Source organism: Lepidochelys olivacea (assembly GCF_965140295.1).
Source record: "Lepidochelys olivacea isolate rLepOli2 genome assembly, chromosome: 11".
Lineage (NCBI taxonomy): Eukaryota > Metazoa > Chordata > Testudines > Cheloniidae > Lepidochelys > Lepidochelys olivacea.
This window is the reverse complement of record NC_140421.1, coordinates 71,850,153-71,867,073: the sequence shown is the minus strand read 5'-3', so window position 1 is coordinate 71,867,073 and position 16,921 is coordinate 71,850,153. Positions and strand designations below refer to the sequence as shown.

General features: G+C 41.6%; 1 protein-coding gene across 2 annotated transcripts in view; it reads left to right on the top strand.

The window, feature by feature from the left end:
• Positions 1 to 5,564: 5,564 nt before the first annotated feature.
• The window catches only part of AGAP1 (ArfGAP with GTPase domain, ankyrin repeat and PH domain 1), a 680,164-nt gene continuing 668,807 nt past the window's right edge, over positions 5,565 to 16,921 (top strand). Inside the window, exon 1 of one of the 2 annotated variants that reach the window (XM_084644150.1) lies at positions 5,565 to 6,140. In XM_084644150.1, coding sequence (XP_084500276.1) covers positions 5,978 to 6,140 — 163 coding nt within the window. In that variant the 5' untranslated portion in view covers positions 5,565 to 5,977. The remainder of the gene's footprint in view (positions 6,141 to 16,921) is intronic. The other variant, XM_084644151.1, reaches the window with a different exon arrangement.

Here is a 16,921-nt window from a genome sequence, read left to right as displayed (position 1 = left end):
TTTTATCATGAGTTGAAGTACTAGAGAGGATTCGTTTGATGTAAGGCCCCGTTAGAAAACAAATGAGGAACTGCAACCACAGGCTGGTCCACATACAAATCTAGCATCCAAAACATTGGTCTTATTTCAGTTCCGCATATCAGAATTCAATATTTAATTAATTAAAATAGGATATATTGTTGAAATCAGTTCTATGGGATTATACTGTAATATGGAAGGTAAGCTAATTTGGGTGTATTAAACTACAAGTTATTATTGTAAGAACATACATTTACAGGTCACTTGACATTAATGATAGTGTAAGCATTGAAATAGAGGACATAGTACTGCCCTGAAATGCTGGCAGCCTATTTCTGTACTCAGCAATCCATGCACTTACAAGCCATCCACCTATATAATTGGGTTCTCCCTTTCTCTAAAGTATTCACAATACCTACCAACAAAGCAAGAAGATAGCAGCCTATAGATTAGAAAAACATACATGTAAGCTTTTTTTCCCCTGCTTACTTTATATCATATCTCTACACTAGTTTCTAACATCACACAATATTTCACCTTCTCTTACAACTGCACAAGTTCCTAAATTGCATCTTATAAGATAATATTGCAGATGAAGATAGATATGAGGCTCCAAAGAATCAGTTTGTATTACTGATTAGTCATAGCACATCAACACAGCCCTACTTCTTTAGGGAGTAAACAGAAAAAAAATCTTTTTTTCATCTATGGTTAAATGACTTATTTCACCCAAATGACCAGAAGAGCCACGTTAAAATAAAATAATATAAAATAAAAAAATCCAACTCTCCAGTCCATCTGAGAAAATGATAAACTGTATCATTCCTTTCATTCCATAAAGAAAAAACACTAATGTTTTTCTCTTCAAACTCTGTACCAACCTACAAACTTTAACAATGACACACATTTTATATTAACCAATAATAAACACAAAGCTCACCATGCATCACCTGAATTCTTATATATGGTGGAGGCGGTCCTTTCCTCTTTCCACAGTTGTTTCTGCCTCATCCTGCGTGTCTCTGTGGGAATGAGAGACAGTTGTGGCACTTCCCAGAGGAAAAGGGATAAACTATTTCCATGCCAGGCCAGAATACAATCTGTACACCCAGTGATTTTGGAAGGTCTGAATAAATTACATATCAAATGTTTTATCCACTATTATGTTTACATGGTGAAATAATTCTACTAGATTAAAAAGGCACAATTTTCCTTTCTGGAGCTCTTGCTAGTTTGTCTATATTATGTTATGTTTTTCTAGATGTTATAATTTAGGCCACAAATTCAAAACTGGAAGTCAGACCAGTGCTGTTAGTAGGATTTGTTTTATGCTACTAATGTAAAAATTTACCAGAGTAATGAAAAGTATTTAGTTTACAGACAACTGCTTTCAAGGGTTTCTATCTAAGAATGATATTTTATTTAACTTGAAACTGGGACGTCAGGTATCTGCTGAGGCCATAGCAGGGCTCACAAAGCAATACTGTATTTCACATCCCCTCTGATATACTATGGATTGCAGTTGTCATTTTTTTTGAAAAGACAGAAATGCAAATAACTGACATGTTAATGTTTGAACTTTTAGTACTGCAATTATTCATGCACAGTAACTTGTCTAGAGCATTTTAAATTAACATTCTGTCTTTTATCCTTTTAGTTATTTAATAGTCAAAAGCAAACAGTGATGCAAAGCTCTGCAATAGTTCTGAGGAACCACTGAGTTATGTCTCATAGATTCATAGACTTTAAGGCAGTGGTTCTCAAACTTTTGTACTGGTGACCCCTTTCACATAGCAAGCCTCTGAGTGTGACCCCCTTATAAATTAAAAATACTGTTTTACATATTTAACATCATTATATATGCTGGATGCAAAATGGGGTTTGGGGTGGAGGCTGACAGCTCGTGAACACCTCTGTAATAATCTTGCAATCCCCTGAGGGGTCCGACCCCCAGTTTGAGAACCCCTGCTTTAAGGCCAGAAGAGTCCATCACGAGCACCTAGAGTCTGACCTCCTGCACATTGCAGGCCACAGATCCTCATCCACACCCACTCCTGTAATAGAACCCTAACCTCTGGCTGAGTTACTGAAGTCCTCAAATCATGATTTAAAGACTTCAAGTTACAGAGACTGCACTAGTTTAAAGTGACCCGTGCCCTCTGCTGCAGAGGAAGGCGAAAACCCCTGCCAATCTGACCCAGAGGAAAATTCCTTCCTGATCTCAAATATGGCGATCAGTTAGACCCTGAGCATTTCAGCAAGATCCATCAGCGAGACACCTGGGAAAGAATTCTCTATAGTAACTCAGAGCCCTTCCTACCTAGTGTCTAGAACCCCGAGGCCCCATGCCTGCCCCACCTCTTCCCCCAAGGACCCACCCCTGCTCCACCTGCTCCCTCAAGGCCCTGCCCCCTTCTCTGCCTTTTCCCCTGGACCTCCCTTCTCCACCTCTTCCCCCCCATGGCTCTGCCGCTGCTCCACCTCTTCCCCCACCGTTTGCTCCTTTCCCCCTGACCCATCACTTCTTGGATTGTCTCAAGGAGCCTGCCTGCAGGTAGGAGATGGCCCTGGCAGAGAAGGATCTGGTGCGGGTTAGTGACCCAGTGCCTCCTCCTGCCCCACGGTAACCGGACTTTTGGGTCGGATGTCATTTAGGGTTGCCAGGTCCCCTTTTCAACCGGACTTTCCAGTCGAAAACTGGCAACCTTAAATGGCACCCGGACACAGAAGCCAAAACCTGGACTGTCCGGGTAAAACCCGGATGGGTGGCAACCCTACTAGTGTCCCATCACTGGCCTTTGGAGATATTTGCTGCTAGCATGCCATTGTAGGCAGTCTCATCATACCATCCCCTCTGTAAACTATCAAGCTCAGTCTTGAAGCCAGTTAGGTTTTTTGCCTCCACTGCTCTTCTTGGAAGGCTGTTCCAGAACTTAATTCCTCTAATGGCTAGAAACCTTCATCTAATTTCAAGCCTAATATTGTTGATGGCCAGTTTATATCCATTTGTTCTTGTGTCCACATTGGAGCTTAACTTAAATAACTCCTCTTACTCCCTGGTATTTATCCCTCTGATGGATTTGTAGAGAGCAATCATATCTCCCCTCAGTCTTCTTTTGGTTAGGCTAAACAAGTAAAGCTCTTTGAGTCTCCTCCAATAAGGTAGGCTTTCCATTCCTCAGATCATCCTAGTAGCCCTTTTCTGCACTTGTTCCAGTTTGAATTAATCTTTCTTAAACATGGGAGCCTAGAACTTCACACAGTATTCCAGATGAGGTCTCACCAGTGCTTTGTATAATGCACTTCCTCTATCTCTACTGGAAATACCTACCCTGATGCATGCTAGGTTTGCATTAGCCTTTTTTCACAGTTGCATCACACCAGCAGATCATAGTCATCCTGTGATCTGCTAATACACCCAGGTCTTTCTCTGCCTCTGTCATTTCCAACTGATAAGTCCACAGCTTTTAGCAAAAATTCTTGTTTTTAGTTCCTAAGCGTATGACCTTGAACTTTGCACTATTAAATTTCATCCCATTTCTATTACTCCAGTTTACAAAGTTGTCCAGATCGTCTTGTATGATATTCTGGTCCTCCTCCATATTGAGAATACCTCCCAACTTTGTGTTATCCGCAGATTTTATTAGCAAACTCCCACTTTTTGTGCCAAGATCATTAGTGAAAATGTTAAATAAGATTGGTTCCAAGACGGATCCCTGAGGAACACCACCCATTATCTTCCTCCGGACTGACTGTTCACCTTTCAGTATGACTTCACCTTTCATCAGTGATTTTATTGATAGATCCATACTGTTAAGCATTACAATAGATGATAGTTCCATGTTGTGCTGACAGGGTGTTAGGGTGCACATTTGGTATCAGTGATCTTTGGGTGAATGGATTGACACCAGCTCTGGCTCTAGTATTTCTGCTGCCCTGGGTAAACTGGAAAAATATCCAGCCCACACAGCCTGCAGTGACTTACATAATAAAGTCACTAAATGGCTTTCACCCCCTAATGAGATAGACCAGAAGGAAGTGCAGTCACAGACTACTGCAATCCAACACTTAATGCAAAATTGTTGGTTTTGTGCTTAGTACATGGGTGAATGTAATAAATGCAAGAGACTATAGATAGACAGATGAGATACCATGCATCTTTAATCTGGAATTTGGAGTCAGTACAGTAGTGAGAGGGGTCTATTTCAGTCAGTGCCAGTCTGTGGGGCTTCAAGCTCCATGTGAGTATGCCATTAACCAAATCTTCCTCTCTTCCACTATCACTTGTTATAAGCAATGTCCCTGATCATCTCTGTTACATGTGGTCAAAGTCCTCTGGCTTTGGTCAAGGTGAGCTATTTTCAATATTTATAAATGTATTATTAACTTTTCAAGGGTGCAGAAAATGTTCAAGGTGCCTCCTAAAATGAGCAAAGGCTTGGTCCCTGCCACATAGCAAATTCAAGGAGACAAGCTGAGTGAGGTCCTGACTAGAGAGGAAAGGGGGGCATGTGGGGATGGAGCACAAGTCCATCTTGCTGGTCACTCAATGAGGCATGTGTACCCTTGGCAGCGTTGCTTTCCTCTTTGGTGTCGACCCACACTTCGGGGTCAGGGAAGGAAAATCTGGTTCCCACTAAAGAGATGACTCCCCCCCCCCATGATGGTTTCAGATAGTTTTTTCCCTTTGCACTGAGAATGTGTAACCCACTGGTGAGTGTATGTTACAAGTCACTGTCTGCAGTGATCCATAGACCACAGAGGATATGAGTTGTTACAGCCACAATTTAAAGCAGCTTGGATGTTTAGCTCAAGTTTTAGTAACATTATATGTGTAAAACTCATACTTTTAGCTCTGTAGGTCCCTGGTTCAATCTCGCATATATTAGTCAAGATGGTGGCCACTACAAGTGCGCTTCAGGGACCTCAATCCCTGTTCCCTACAGAGATGAGACTAGTGATGTATTGAGAACTGTGTTAAAATTGACAGATTTCAGAGTAACAGCCGTGTTAGTCTGTATTCGCAAAAAGAAAAGGAGGACTTGTGGCACCTTAGAGACTAACCAATTTATTTGAGCATGAGCTTTTGTGAGCTGCATCCGATGAGGTGAGCTGTAGCTCAGGAAAGCTTATGCTCAAATAAATTGGTCAGTCTCTAAGGTGCCCCAAGTCCTCCTGTTCTTCTTCCAGCACGAGGCTTTTATGTTTTTATCTAACCTTTCTTTTCCTGGGCCGTGAACGTAACAGGCTTCGGGGTGGGAGTGAGGGGTACAGGGCAGCAGACACTGATTTAGCACCACCCCTCTCTCATCTCCTCCTCCCCGCCCTGCAACCCCCTGGCTCCACCCTCCTCCCCTCCCCTCCCCTCCCGCCCCCGGATCCTCCCCCTTCCCTGCCCCAGCCCGCCCCCTGTTTTTCCCTCCTCCCCCTTCCCGCCCCCTGATGCTCCCTGCTCCTCCTTCCCTTCCCCCTTCCGCCCCCTAACTCTCCCCCTTTCCCGCCCCCTGGTCCTCCATCTTCACCCCCGTTCTGTCCAGGCTGTGAAGGGCCTGGTGCCTCGCAGGGACTACCACTCCCGGGAAGCAGCGCGCAGGGGCGGGGCAGCAGGCGAGCGCGGTGACGTCACGGGACGGGGCGTGGCCTGCGTGAGCGTGCCGCGGAGAAGGACGCGGTAGCTCTAGCGGGGCGGCCGAGCAAGGCTCTGTGGCTTGTGGGGTGCCCGGCCCCTCCCCCGCCCCCCTCGGCTGCTTGCGGCACCGGGCACCACAGCGAGGCCGGGGCCGGGCAGCCGTTGGGGGCCAGGAGCCGCCGGTATCCGCCCCGCTCCCCGTGGGGCTGGGGCCCCCGCGGGCCGCCGCGATGAAGTGACAGCGGGCGGGCTGTGCAGTGCGGCTGCCGGGCGGCCCCCTGTGCCCGCGGGGAGCGCTGCCGGCGCGGACCCGAGCCGAGCGGCCGCGCCATGAGCTACCAGCAGCAGCTGGCCAACTCGGCAGCCATCCGCGCCGAGATCCAGCGCTTCGAGTCCGTGCACCCCAACATCTACTCGGTCTACGAGCTGCTGGAGCGGGTGGAGGAGCCGGCGCTGCAGGGCCAGCTCCGCGAGCATGTCATCGCCATCGAGGGTAAGGGTTGCGGGCCGGGGGCTGGGCTGTCGGGGGCGCTGGGCCGGTGGGGGTGGACGCTGCCCTGGGGGTGGGGGTGGGGCTGCGCCAGGGCCTTGCTGCAGTGCCCGCGGGGCTGGATGCTGCTGTGCAGTCTGTTGGCTGTGCCCGCCTGGGGGCTGCCCTGCTTGGGGGAGCTGCACCGGCCTCCCTGCCTGCCTGCAGAGCCCTTGCTGGTGGGTGCTGCCCTGCAGCCTGCCCGAGGGGTGGCTGTGTTGGTGCGTGGGCCGCTTTGAGGCGCAAGAGCGGGGTGGCTGGATCCGTCCTAGGCAGTGGATGCCGATGCCCAGGGCTGGGTTCTTCTTTATCGCCCTCTTCTCCGCATGGGATAGCGCGTTAGTTTCTGTGCAGAGGAGCAGCGTAGATCTCCCACCTAGCTAAAGCTGGATTGGGCTGAGGCTTGGGGCGGGGGAGCAGAGCACTGTGGAGTCAAGTTTCGAGGTGCTTGCAGATCGCTGCTAGGATAGGGAGAATAGCGATCTTGTTAGGGCTGTGTTGAGGCTAAGGGATGAGTCTTTCCTGCATTCGGAGGGATTTGGTGCAAGGGGAATTCTTTGGCTTTCTGTTTGTGTTGTAAACCCTTATGCTATAAATTCCGACTTAGATATATTAAAGGGCAAGCAAGTTCTACAGCTGGTTTATAAGACAACAGTATATACAGTATAAGAACGTAGGTGTGGAGTCTGCAAAGTAGAGAGAACCAGTTTTACTTCATAGATGTGAATATGCATCTACCTATAGGACAGTTCTGAGTAGGCTATTGAACTGTCTTGGAGGTGCATGATTACAAATCCATTGCTTCTGAAAACTCAGGTAAGATAAGCTTTTTCTGTTAGATGTGTTGATGCAGCAGTATGGGAATGCATTGGAGCAAAAACCGTATATGATATAGGGAAGCTATCGAGGTCAAAAGTTGATGACCTGGACCAAATTTAGGGCAGTAATTACAAACTTTCGCAATAGCTTTCAGTATGCCTTTTACTGTAGGGGACCTACTGAGTTATGACCTCGTGGTCCTACCATTAATCTGAAGCAGAAATCAAGTTAGCAGAAGAATAATTGGAATTGACATCTAGCTAAAACCATTCAGCTTGGGTTTCTGTCTTGTCTTTTTAAAAGCATTTGTAATGAAAACCTTATAGGAATAGATGCTGTTGAGGCACAGTCATTTGAAAGACTTAATTACCCATCTTGAGTGTTATGAAATACAATTTGCGTGGCGACACACATATAATGTTACATAGCGAGTTAGTATTTGAATAACATAATAGATCTGAATAGCAAAACATAATGACAGCAATGACCAATTTGATAAAAGACATAATTTGATCCAGTGATGCATGGGGGTGGGGGGAAGGGTTCAAACAAATGCATCATACTGCTGTGTTTGCTTTGTGGTGCTTGTAACTTACCTGAAATCATGGCAAATGGTTGTCATTCTGCTTGCTCCTGTTTCTGATTCCTCTACTTTACTTTTCATTGAAGGTAATGGAAACTCATTAATGTGCACTGTTGGGAGAATGTAACACGAGCAACCACTTTTTTCTCAGTACTGTCATTTTTTCTCCCTCAGGGAGAGAAAATGCCCTGCTTTAGAATGTTTTCACTGGTAGGTAACATTAAGTATGAAGGGTATGCATCATCTTCTGTAGATGAGATGCCCCGAATGTCCTACTACAAACAAGTGCATATTCATCCCTCTAACAAGATTTTGGATTAGAAGAGGCTCTCTATAATGCATCAAATTTCCAGTAATCTGTTGATCCATCTAAAGGGAATGTGAAATCAAACTGTGTGTATATCTATCTACATAGCATATAATTTATGTATGTATTCTCATTTATCCCATATTATCTATATCTGGCTCACTTCATATGAAAATCATTGAGTTTTTTAATAAAACTAAGATGATGCATGGCAGTGCTGATATACTTCAAAAGCTGGGTCTAGAAGTTGATGAGTAAAAATTTCTTAAAGCATTTTGTAGCTGTGTTACTTGCATTGGACAGTGAGTCAGGAAACCAGTAAAACTGAATCATGAGAAACATGAATGAAAAAAGAGATCTTTTAAAATCATGCTACCTTATGTTCTCAGGGCTTTCCTGGTAACTGAGACTCTTGTGTGGCATTCATTCTATTTAATCAACCATTGGATTGTAACATTCAAGTCAACAAGCTCACTCTTCATTCATGTTCAATTTGCTTTAAAAGATATAGACATCTTCAGGGATAATTTATCAGATCCACAGTAATTTCCTACAGTGTATAAGATTGCTATACTCTCTTAGCTCAGCTTCTTTTGGTTATGTAAGAAACAAGTATCTGTACTTCTGACTGAACTTCATCGAACTTAGTGATATTTATGAAATATTGGTATATTCTCCGAGGAACCTTCCCCAAGGAAGTTGTCTTTCAAATTTGTTTGCAAGTTTGACATATTTGAGTAACAAAATGTGTGAATACATTGTATAACTTGCTGTGGTTTGTACAACTCCATAGTTATTAGTAGTCATGTGAAATGTTGGGGTGTAGTTGCAGGAAAACTGATATGTATGGCATGACAAATTTTGGTTAAAATGGAGTATAACTTTGACACTTATACCTTAGCAGGTACAACAAATCTGGTGGTAGAGAGAAATATGCCTGATGCCTCTGCAAATGGTATACCTGCTACTGCTGGATTTCTGATAAAGTCAGATTAGAATGGATTTGGAATTCGAAATCTGATAACTGAGTGAGGCTTATTTTAATGAATTAAAAAATACAACATCATTCTGAGAACTCCCTAAGTAAAAAAGCCATTTATCTAACAAATCGTTTAAAAATTGTAAGTACCATAGATCTTTAATTTCTAAAGCTATTGTGACATTATTATTTTAACTTTAATACCTTTTAAAAAAGATATAATGGGTTATGTCAGTGCAGCTGCTGGAACAAGAACTATTGAAATATCTTGAAACTCAGCCAGCTACAGCCGTTGACCCCATGATACTTACGATTTTTTTTGTTGTAATTTCTTTGCATTCATTTAGCTCTTGAGATGCACTTAGTCCTATAGAAGTAAGTGTATTTGGCAATCACTGAATGTGCTACCACACTGAACCTATATGATAGTATATTGCTTACCATACATGATTCTCAAAGGTAGTGTTAAAGCATTACAAAAAATCTTGCTGATATTTGTGAACTTGTGCATATTGTTGCCTGAGTTATGACAAATCATAATGTCAGTTTTACTTTAGGTTCTTAGGGTTGCAGTATTTGTGTTCAAACACTGCTTGGAAATGTTTTGTTTAAAAACTGTTTAATTAAAACTTTTAGTTGTTTGTGTTTAATATATTTTGGCACAAGTCTGTGCCTTTGTCTTGAAGTTCAAACACCACCTAACTAACTGAAGTATAAAATGAGTTCTAATTTTCATTTGTTACACTTGAGATTTAATTGACTTACCGATATATTCCTGAAATGTTACAAAACCCCAAGCAGTAACTGAAGAAAGTAATGTGTAGTATTCTTTGTGCAAAGTGTCTTAAAACAGGGCTGTTTTAAGAAATTTATCAAATATACCATGAGATGCCCAAAATATTTGGGATTTAATATCTGAATGTTACAGCAGGTATGTTGATGCCATTAAGTGAAAGATAAGTAATTAAATTGGATCAGTTTTCTTGTTCTGCTCTCTCCTGCTTTTATCAGCTCCACCTAGCATTTGATTATAAAAGCTTAACCACTGAATGGTATTTCTAGCATCAGTAATATTTTAGTAATTCTTGGCAGTATTATAGGACATCATTTAGTGATCTGTGGTCTGTAATTAAGCCAACATTACCGACTACACCAAACTTTGCTGTGGTACTTCTGTTTGCTACACACAACATAACTGACAGCTTAAGTTACTTGGTCTAGGTTTTGTGTCTTATAATACATAATTTCTAATTCTTCATCCAGAGGCACACTTCTTATCCTTAATACAGCTACCACAACCTTCAACACTGTTCCCTCAACTTATCCTTCTGCAAACACAACTTTACCAAATTTCTCCCTGCCAATGCTATATATAGCACAACTATTAGTTGTAGTCTGTGTTGGGTGGAGCTAATTGGTAAAACACTGCTTCAGGTGCTGATCAGAATACATTCGCTTGTGTTGGGGAGAGAGAGGCAGGAACCCTGTGTGTGTGTTAAACACCAAAGGACTTGGGCTGAAAGATTAGCTTTAATTGACATCTGCAACGGATAAAAAAACTGGGTTTTTTCCATTCATTTGCTTCTTTAGGATGTATAGAAAGCCTAAAAGGTGGGGTTTGTGTGTGTGTGTTTTTTTTTTTTGGCAGGGGTAAGGTGAGGGTATTTTACTTGAAAATTTTGGATATGTTAATTGGATAGCCTTCAAATTTGGTGAAGGTCTTGCTATATGTCCCGGAATGTTCAGTGTGAATCTCTCTCCCTTTTAATTGGAAGGGAGGAATAGCTAAAAGATTCAAAGGTGTAATGCCTCCAGAATGATAGTTGGCTACTTAATTCAGTAACTAAATTCTAGCAATTGTATTAAAAATAATTTTCTTCTGCATTGCTCATTGTTTGCTTTCACATCATGTGACTAGAGAAGTAACATCAGTGTTTGAGAGTAGCTAAAACCTGAATTTCTAATTTAGGGGAGAAGGACAGATGAGTTTTAATTTTTTTTTATGTATAAAATAGGTTCAATCCCAATTTTAGTTTTTCTTTTGCCAGGTCACCTTTAAACCTCACGTCCTACTACTTGTAGTGGCATCTGAAACCACCCTGGGCGGGGGCAGTGGGTTGGGGAGGGGAAGGAATCTGGCTCTTAAAGCTGGCAAGCTCTGCTTCACGTTGCTTCTTTTAGCTCTGTTGTCCTTGATCTGAGAGTACAGTAATAGTCCCACCACAGGAATAGTTCTAGTATATCAATACCAGGTGTGATATGAGAATAATACAAAAAAATAGGGACTAAATGGTAGAGAAGGAAAAACAGAAGCATGTTGCTCATTTTTGGAGTTGGAATTGCATTAGTTTCTTTTGGTTACTAATTCAGAAACCACCATTATTGCATTAATAGCTGCAAGATACAAAATAAACACCTGCCTACTCATAAAAGAAACTTTACTTGGTATACCATAATGAGGTAGTAGCGTGACCCAGATAGCATAGAGTTATTGCTGCTGCTATTCCTGCTCAACTTCTAATCTGTCATGTGTGCCCCTCATTCCCTATGAAAATGTGGTCATGGCTAAGTGGTGATTAACACAACAGTGCATGAGCAATGTCTGTGCTTCCTTTGCACCTTTCCATCTAGTCAGTCCTAATGTACAATATTTTTAGGTTTTAGAAAACCTGACTTTGATGTGCTAATAAATTCAATTTGAATGGCATCTCATTTTTCAAGATCAGAGCTGGAGTATGTAGATGTAAGCTGCTGTATTTAATGTGTGCCTCCTCATAGGCCTTGAGGTAAGGCAGTTTATCAGGAGGTAACATGTTTCTGACCGATTCCTTTTAGGTAGGGGGTGACAGATGCTTACCTCTCTGTCAGGTTGTCGTGTATTGTCTGCCTCACAACAATGGTTGCTAAGCCTGATGCTAATCAAAAGATTGTAAAATCTACAGGAGAGAGAACCTACAGGAGAAAACAGCACAGTGAGGGTGGTTCTGTTCATGACTAAGATCAAAGGATTATTCTGATATCGGAGGCAAGCTGATATCTCATGAATGGAAGATCACAGCCAAGTCTGGCTGTAAAATGCTGGACTTTGAGTGACTATTGCTCTATAAAACATTAAAATGTCTGGTTAAGTCCAGGTTCTAGAATGCATGTTATGATTTTATTTTATTTGTAACCCTTTGTTTCCAATATATCTATTTGCTATCACTTGAATCTCTATACTTGGTTAAATAAACTTGTTTTCACTATAAACATAAGTGCTGTGTGTTAAAGTGAGTGGTCTGAGGTGTAATGGTAAGCTGGCGTGTATTGTTCCTTTGGGAGCAGTAAATCTGAGTCTCCAGTGGAGTAGGGGCTGGATATTCCAGGGAGATTCTTGGAGGACTCTGGATTTGGAGTGTGCCTATTGCTAACCTGTAAAGAGACAGTGGGGCCTACGTAGGCCTAGAGGGGAGTGCTCATGTTGCCTGTGGCTGGTGGAGTTAAGAAGCTGAGCCGTGGCAGACATGGACAAGGCTTGCCCAAGGTAAGGACACGTGGCAGCAAGGTGTCTCATAGCCCTGGGTATCCCTGAGGCATCATGTTTGGCATAGATCTAAAACATCTCTTCGAGATATAGTGGCTGCTTATTGTTAGTCTAACCTAATCAGGTTATTAAGATTTTGGACTGGGAAGGAGGAGAGTTGAATTATTTTAAATATTTGAATTGCTCATACTAATGTGAGATTTATTTTTGACTTGTTTTTAGACACCCGGTGCTTCAGATCAGTGGCTCTCAACCTTTCCAGACTACTCTACCCCCCTCAGGAGTCTGATTTGGCTTGTGTAACCCCAAGTTACACCTCACTTAAAAACTACTTGCTTACAAAATCAGACATAAAAATACAAAAGTGTCACAGCACACTATTACTGAAAAGTTGCTTGCTTTTTTCATATTTACCCTATTGTAAAATAAATCAATCGGAATATAAATATTGTCCTTTCATTTCAGTGTATAGTATATAGAGCAGTGTAAACAAGTTGTCTGTATGAAATTTTAGTTTGTACTGACTTAGCTAGTGTTTTTTATGTATCCTGTTATAAAACTAGGTAAATCTTTAGATGAGTTGATATACTCATTGGAAGGCCTCCATGTACCCAAGGGTAAATATACCCCTGGTTGAGAATCACTGCTTTAGTGTAGTGGTTTTCAACCTGTGATCTGCAGACTGTCTAAGATTTCCAAAGAGGTCCACACCTCCATTTGAAATTTTTTAGGGATCTTCAAATGAAAACAGGTTGAAAAACCACTGCTTTAGTGCAAGACATTGCTGTGATTCAGCAACATCATTAGAAGGTGGTCTAATATTAGCTCTACCTCTGAGGTTTCTCTGGTGACAAGTATGATGAAATTTATTTTTTGCCTGAGGTATTGAAACCTAGAAATCAAATGGCAGAGGTCATTGAATCAAAGTTCACGGAAGGGGAAGACTCTACCTATTTTCCAGGTATATGGAATAACTTGCCCAAATGCTATGTGGCTCTTCAGTTTGGATATTGAATGTGCTACTAAAATTGCTTAATATATATGTGTGGTTGCAAATACAAGTTCTGGGCTGACTTCTTTAACTAGTGGAGAAACACCCATGTGCATGTAAGTGTACTTCATGTTTAAGAATCATATTTAAATGAAGTGTATTTGGCTGCAGTGCTGCTCATTCTCCACACTCTATTTTTGGGCTGGATTGCTGTCATTACTTGAGCTGCTGCTGCTGCTCATTCTCTTAGCATACTGAATAATTTAAACACTTTTGTAGCCATGGAACTTTGTACTGAAATACTGTCAAATCTTGAGCTGGGGCTGGGTTGTTATTTAAATAAGGCGTCTAACGATCATCTGCTGTGTATGTTTATGAAGTGCTGATAAACTATGGCACTACGTGAATAAGTGTTAAAGGAAATAGTGCAGGTGAGTGCCAGTTGATGTGGTGTAGTGCAGTACAAAGGGTCTATCCTCATGAGATGGTCATGGACATTACACTTGTTTATCTTTGAAACAATGAGCGTGCTATGCAGATCAACCCAAACAAGTGACAGTAAAATCTTGATACCACATTACCCAATAATATCATGTCATGTTTTTGAGACACACCTATAGATTTTTCTGAGGGTAAAAAAAATTCAGGGCAATTTTTCATTTGCATGCACATCCATGTGCCTTAGTTACTATGACTCAAGTTGTGCAGTGCTCTGAGCTGGTAACCCCCCCTGAAATTTAATAAATACAAACCAAACAAGTTTTCTAAGACTTAGTGTAAGGATTCTGAAGTCTGACAGCTTGAGGCTGTCGCAGGTCTGGACATGTATATCTATTTGGAAAGCTGGCAATCTCCTCCCCTTTCTAAAAGCAAAGCACCTGTTTCTAGCTGCAAGATAATGAATTTTAAAGATCCTTCCAGTGACAAAAAAGCTGTCCCTAGCTCAGAGCTAAGTCTTGTCATGGTGGGTGTAGTTTTTTGGGCAGTGCTGAGGGAGCCCTGATTTTGGCAAGACAATAAACTTTTTTGTGAAGGGGAGGTTGGGGTCTAAATGAACTTCAAATCTTAGAGTAAGTCATGGGGAGGTGGGTTAGTAAGAGGGGGTTCAAGTGAAGCAGTCAAAGGTGCAGGATAAGTCTTAACACATGAATTTCTTTCACAGATCTGATTTGTATGTACTTTCTGTGTGTGTACGTGAAAAGACACCGTGCGATTAATGGTGATTCTAAATAGGGATAGTGGTCTAAATGTATGCCTCTGTATACTATTAGGTGGTTAGAGCAAAACTGCATTAAAGCCGTTTTTATATTTCCACTGTGGGGGGACAGATTTGTGATCTCGAATCCAACAGACTTTTAAGTTTGACAAAACAGAAACACTTCCCTGTTGTGGGTGGTATGATAGTGTTGGTTCCTGATTGCACATTTGTTCGGCCCTCTCTATGCACAGTTAGTTTTACTAGCTTCAGTAGCATATACATAATTCATAATGGCTTGTATCAAAAAAGAAAAGGCATTCCTGCCAAATTAAGACTACAATAGGTTTAAAAATCATGAAAATATTAATTACATAGTCTCAATTGCTTGGTTTCATTCTTATCTAGTGGATGATACATTCTGCTAATAGTTGTAGTAATATGTTCTTAATTGATTGGGATATGTCTCTCTAACGGTAGAATTTTGTTTGCTTTTCTTCAGCTAATAAAAAATGACTGTAGAAATTTGTAGCTTCCTTTCTTCCAGCTTCTAAGAGGACACTAAATTGATGCCATTGTGATAATATCAAAAGCTTAGTGAAGGAGTGGGTATAGCTGATTAAAAACACAATGCTGTGGTAATACTCTGTTCTCAAGCCAGAGATGGACATTTTACTAGTAACAGCTGAGAATGACCTCTCTTTTCTTAAAGCAAAGAAATAAAATAAGAGATGCTCTTGCGATGAATTATTCTGATATCTTCAGTCAATTGTGTTATGAGGGTTTAGTAGATTTTCCAGGCAGTGTGCAGACTTCCCATGCCTTTTTGTTTGGGAGTATTAGTGTACATCTGTACGGAATGATAACACAGCATAAATTAGAAGTTCACACTGCAATGTGTATAAAACCATTGCTTTTAATTTCTGTTTAAATTAGTAAGTCTTATGCACTCTGTAAGCAGTGTACATGCCGTAAAGAAAATCAGGCTCAAGCTTTAAAATCAGATTTTGACAGATCTTATGCACTGAAAGTGAAAATACATACTGTAACATACAGCTCTGTTGTCCTAATACATCGAGATCAAAGCTATCTCTACACTGCCTCATAGCTGAGACTGGGGGCGTGAATAGTAGTGTACACCAAAGCAGTGTGCACCTTTTGAAGAGGACTGCAGTAATGAGAACTAGGAACCTTTTATTTCACACTCACAGCATTCACATGGTGGCGGGGGTTACAGTGCAGCACTTTTGTGGGCTCAGCTATTCACACCTCTGTAGTTTAAACTGTGGGGCAATGTCCATGAGCTCCAAGACCATGCAAAGCTGACTATTAATTTTGGGTGCTCAATCTGAGCCACCCTAAAAGGCTTGACTTTTTCTTTCCAGGTAGTGGGTGCTTTTCCCGTTAAATAGTGGTAAATTGTGGTGTCCCCAAGGAATCTGTACTGGGCCCAGTCCTATTCAACATATTCATAAATGATTTGGAAAAAGGGGTCAACAGTGAGGTGGCAAAATTTGCAGATGTTACAAAACTACTCAAGATAGTTAAGTCCCAGGCAGACTATGAAGAGCTATAAAAAGATCTCTCAAAACTGCGTGACTGGGCAACAAAATGGCAGACGAAATTCAATGTTGATAAATGCAAAGTAATGCACACTGGAAAACAATTCCAACTATACATATAAAATGATGGGGTCTAAATTAGCTGTTACCACTCTTGAAAGATCTTGGAGTCATTGGCTAATTCTCTGAAAACAGCCACTCAATGTGCAGCGGCAGTCAAAAAAGCAAACAGAATGTTGGGAATCATTAAGAAAGGGATAGATAATAAGACAGAATCATATTGCCTCTATATAAATCCATGGTACGCCCACATCTTTAATACTACATGCGGATGTGATTGCCCCATCTCAAAAAAGATGTATTGGACTTGGAAAAGGTTCAGAAAAGGGCAACAAAAATTATTAGGGGTATGGAATGGCTGCCGTATGAGGAGAAATTAATAAGACTGAGACTTTTCAGCTTGGAAAAGAGATGACTGGGGAGGGGGTGTGTGTGTGGGTGATATGATAGAGGTCTATAAAATCATGACTGGCATAGAGAAAGTAAATAAGGAAGTGTTTACTCCTTCTCACAACACACAAACTGGGGGCCACCAAATGAAGTTAATAGGCAGCAGGTTTAAAACAAACAAAAGGAAATATTTTTTCACACAATGCACAGTCATCCTGTGGAACTCCTTGCCAGAGGATGTTGTGAAGGCCAAGGCTATATAACAGGGTTCAAAAAAGAACTAGATAAATTCATGAATGGTAGGTCCATCAATGGCTATTAGCCAGGATGGGCAGG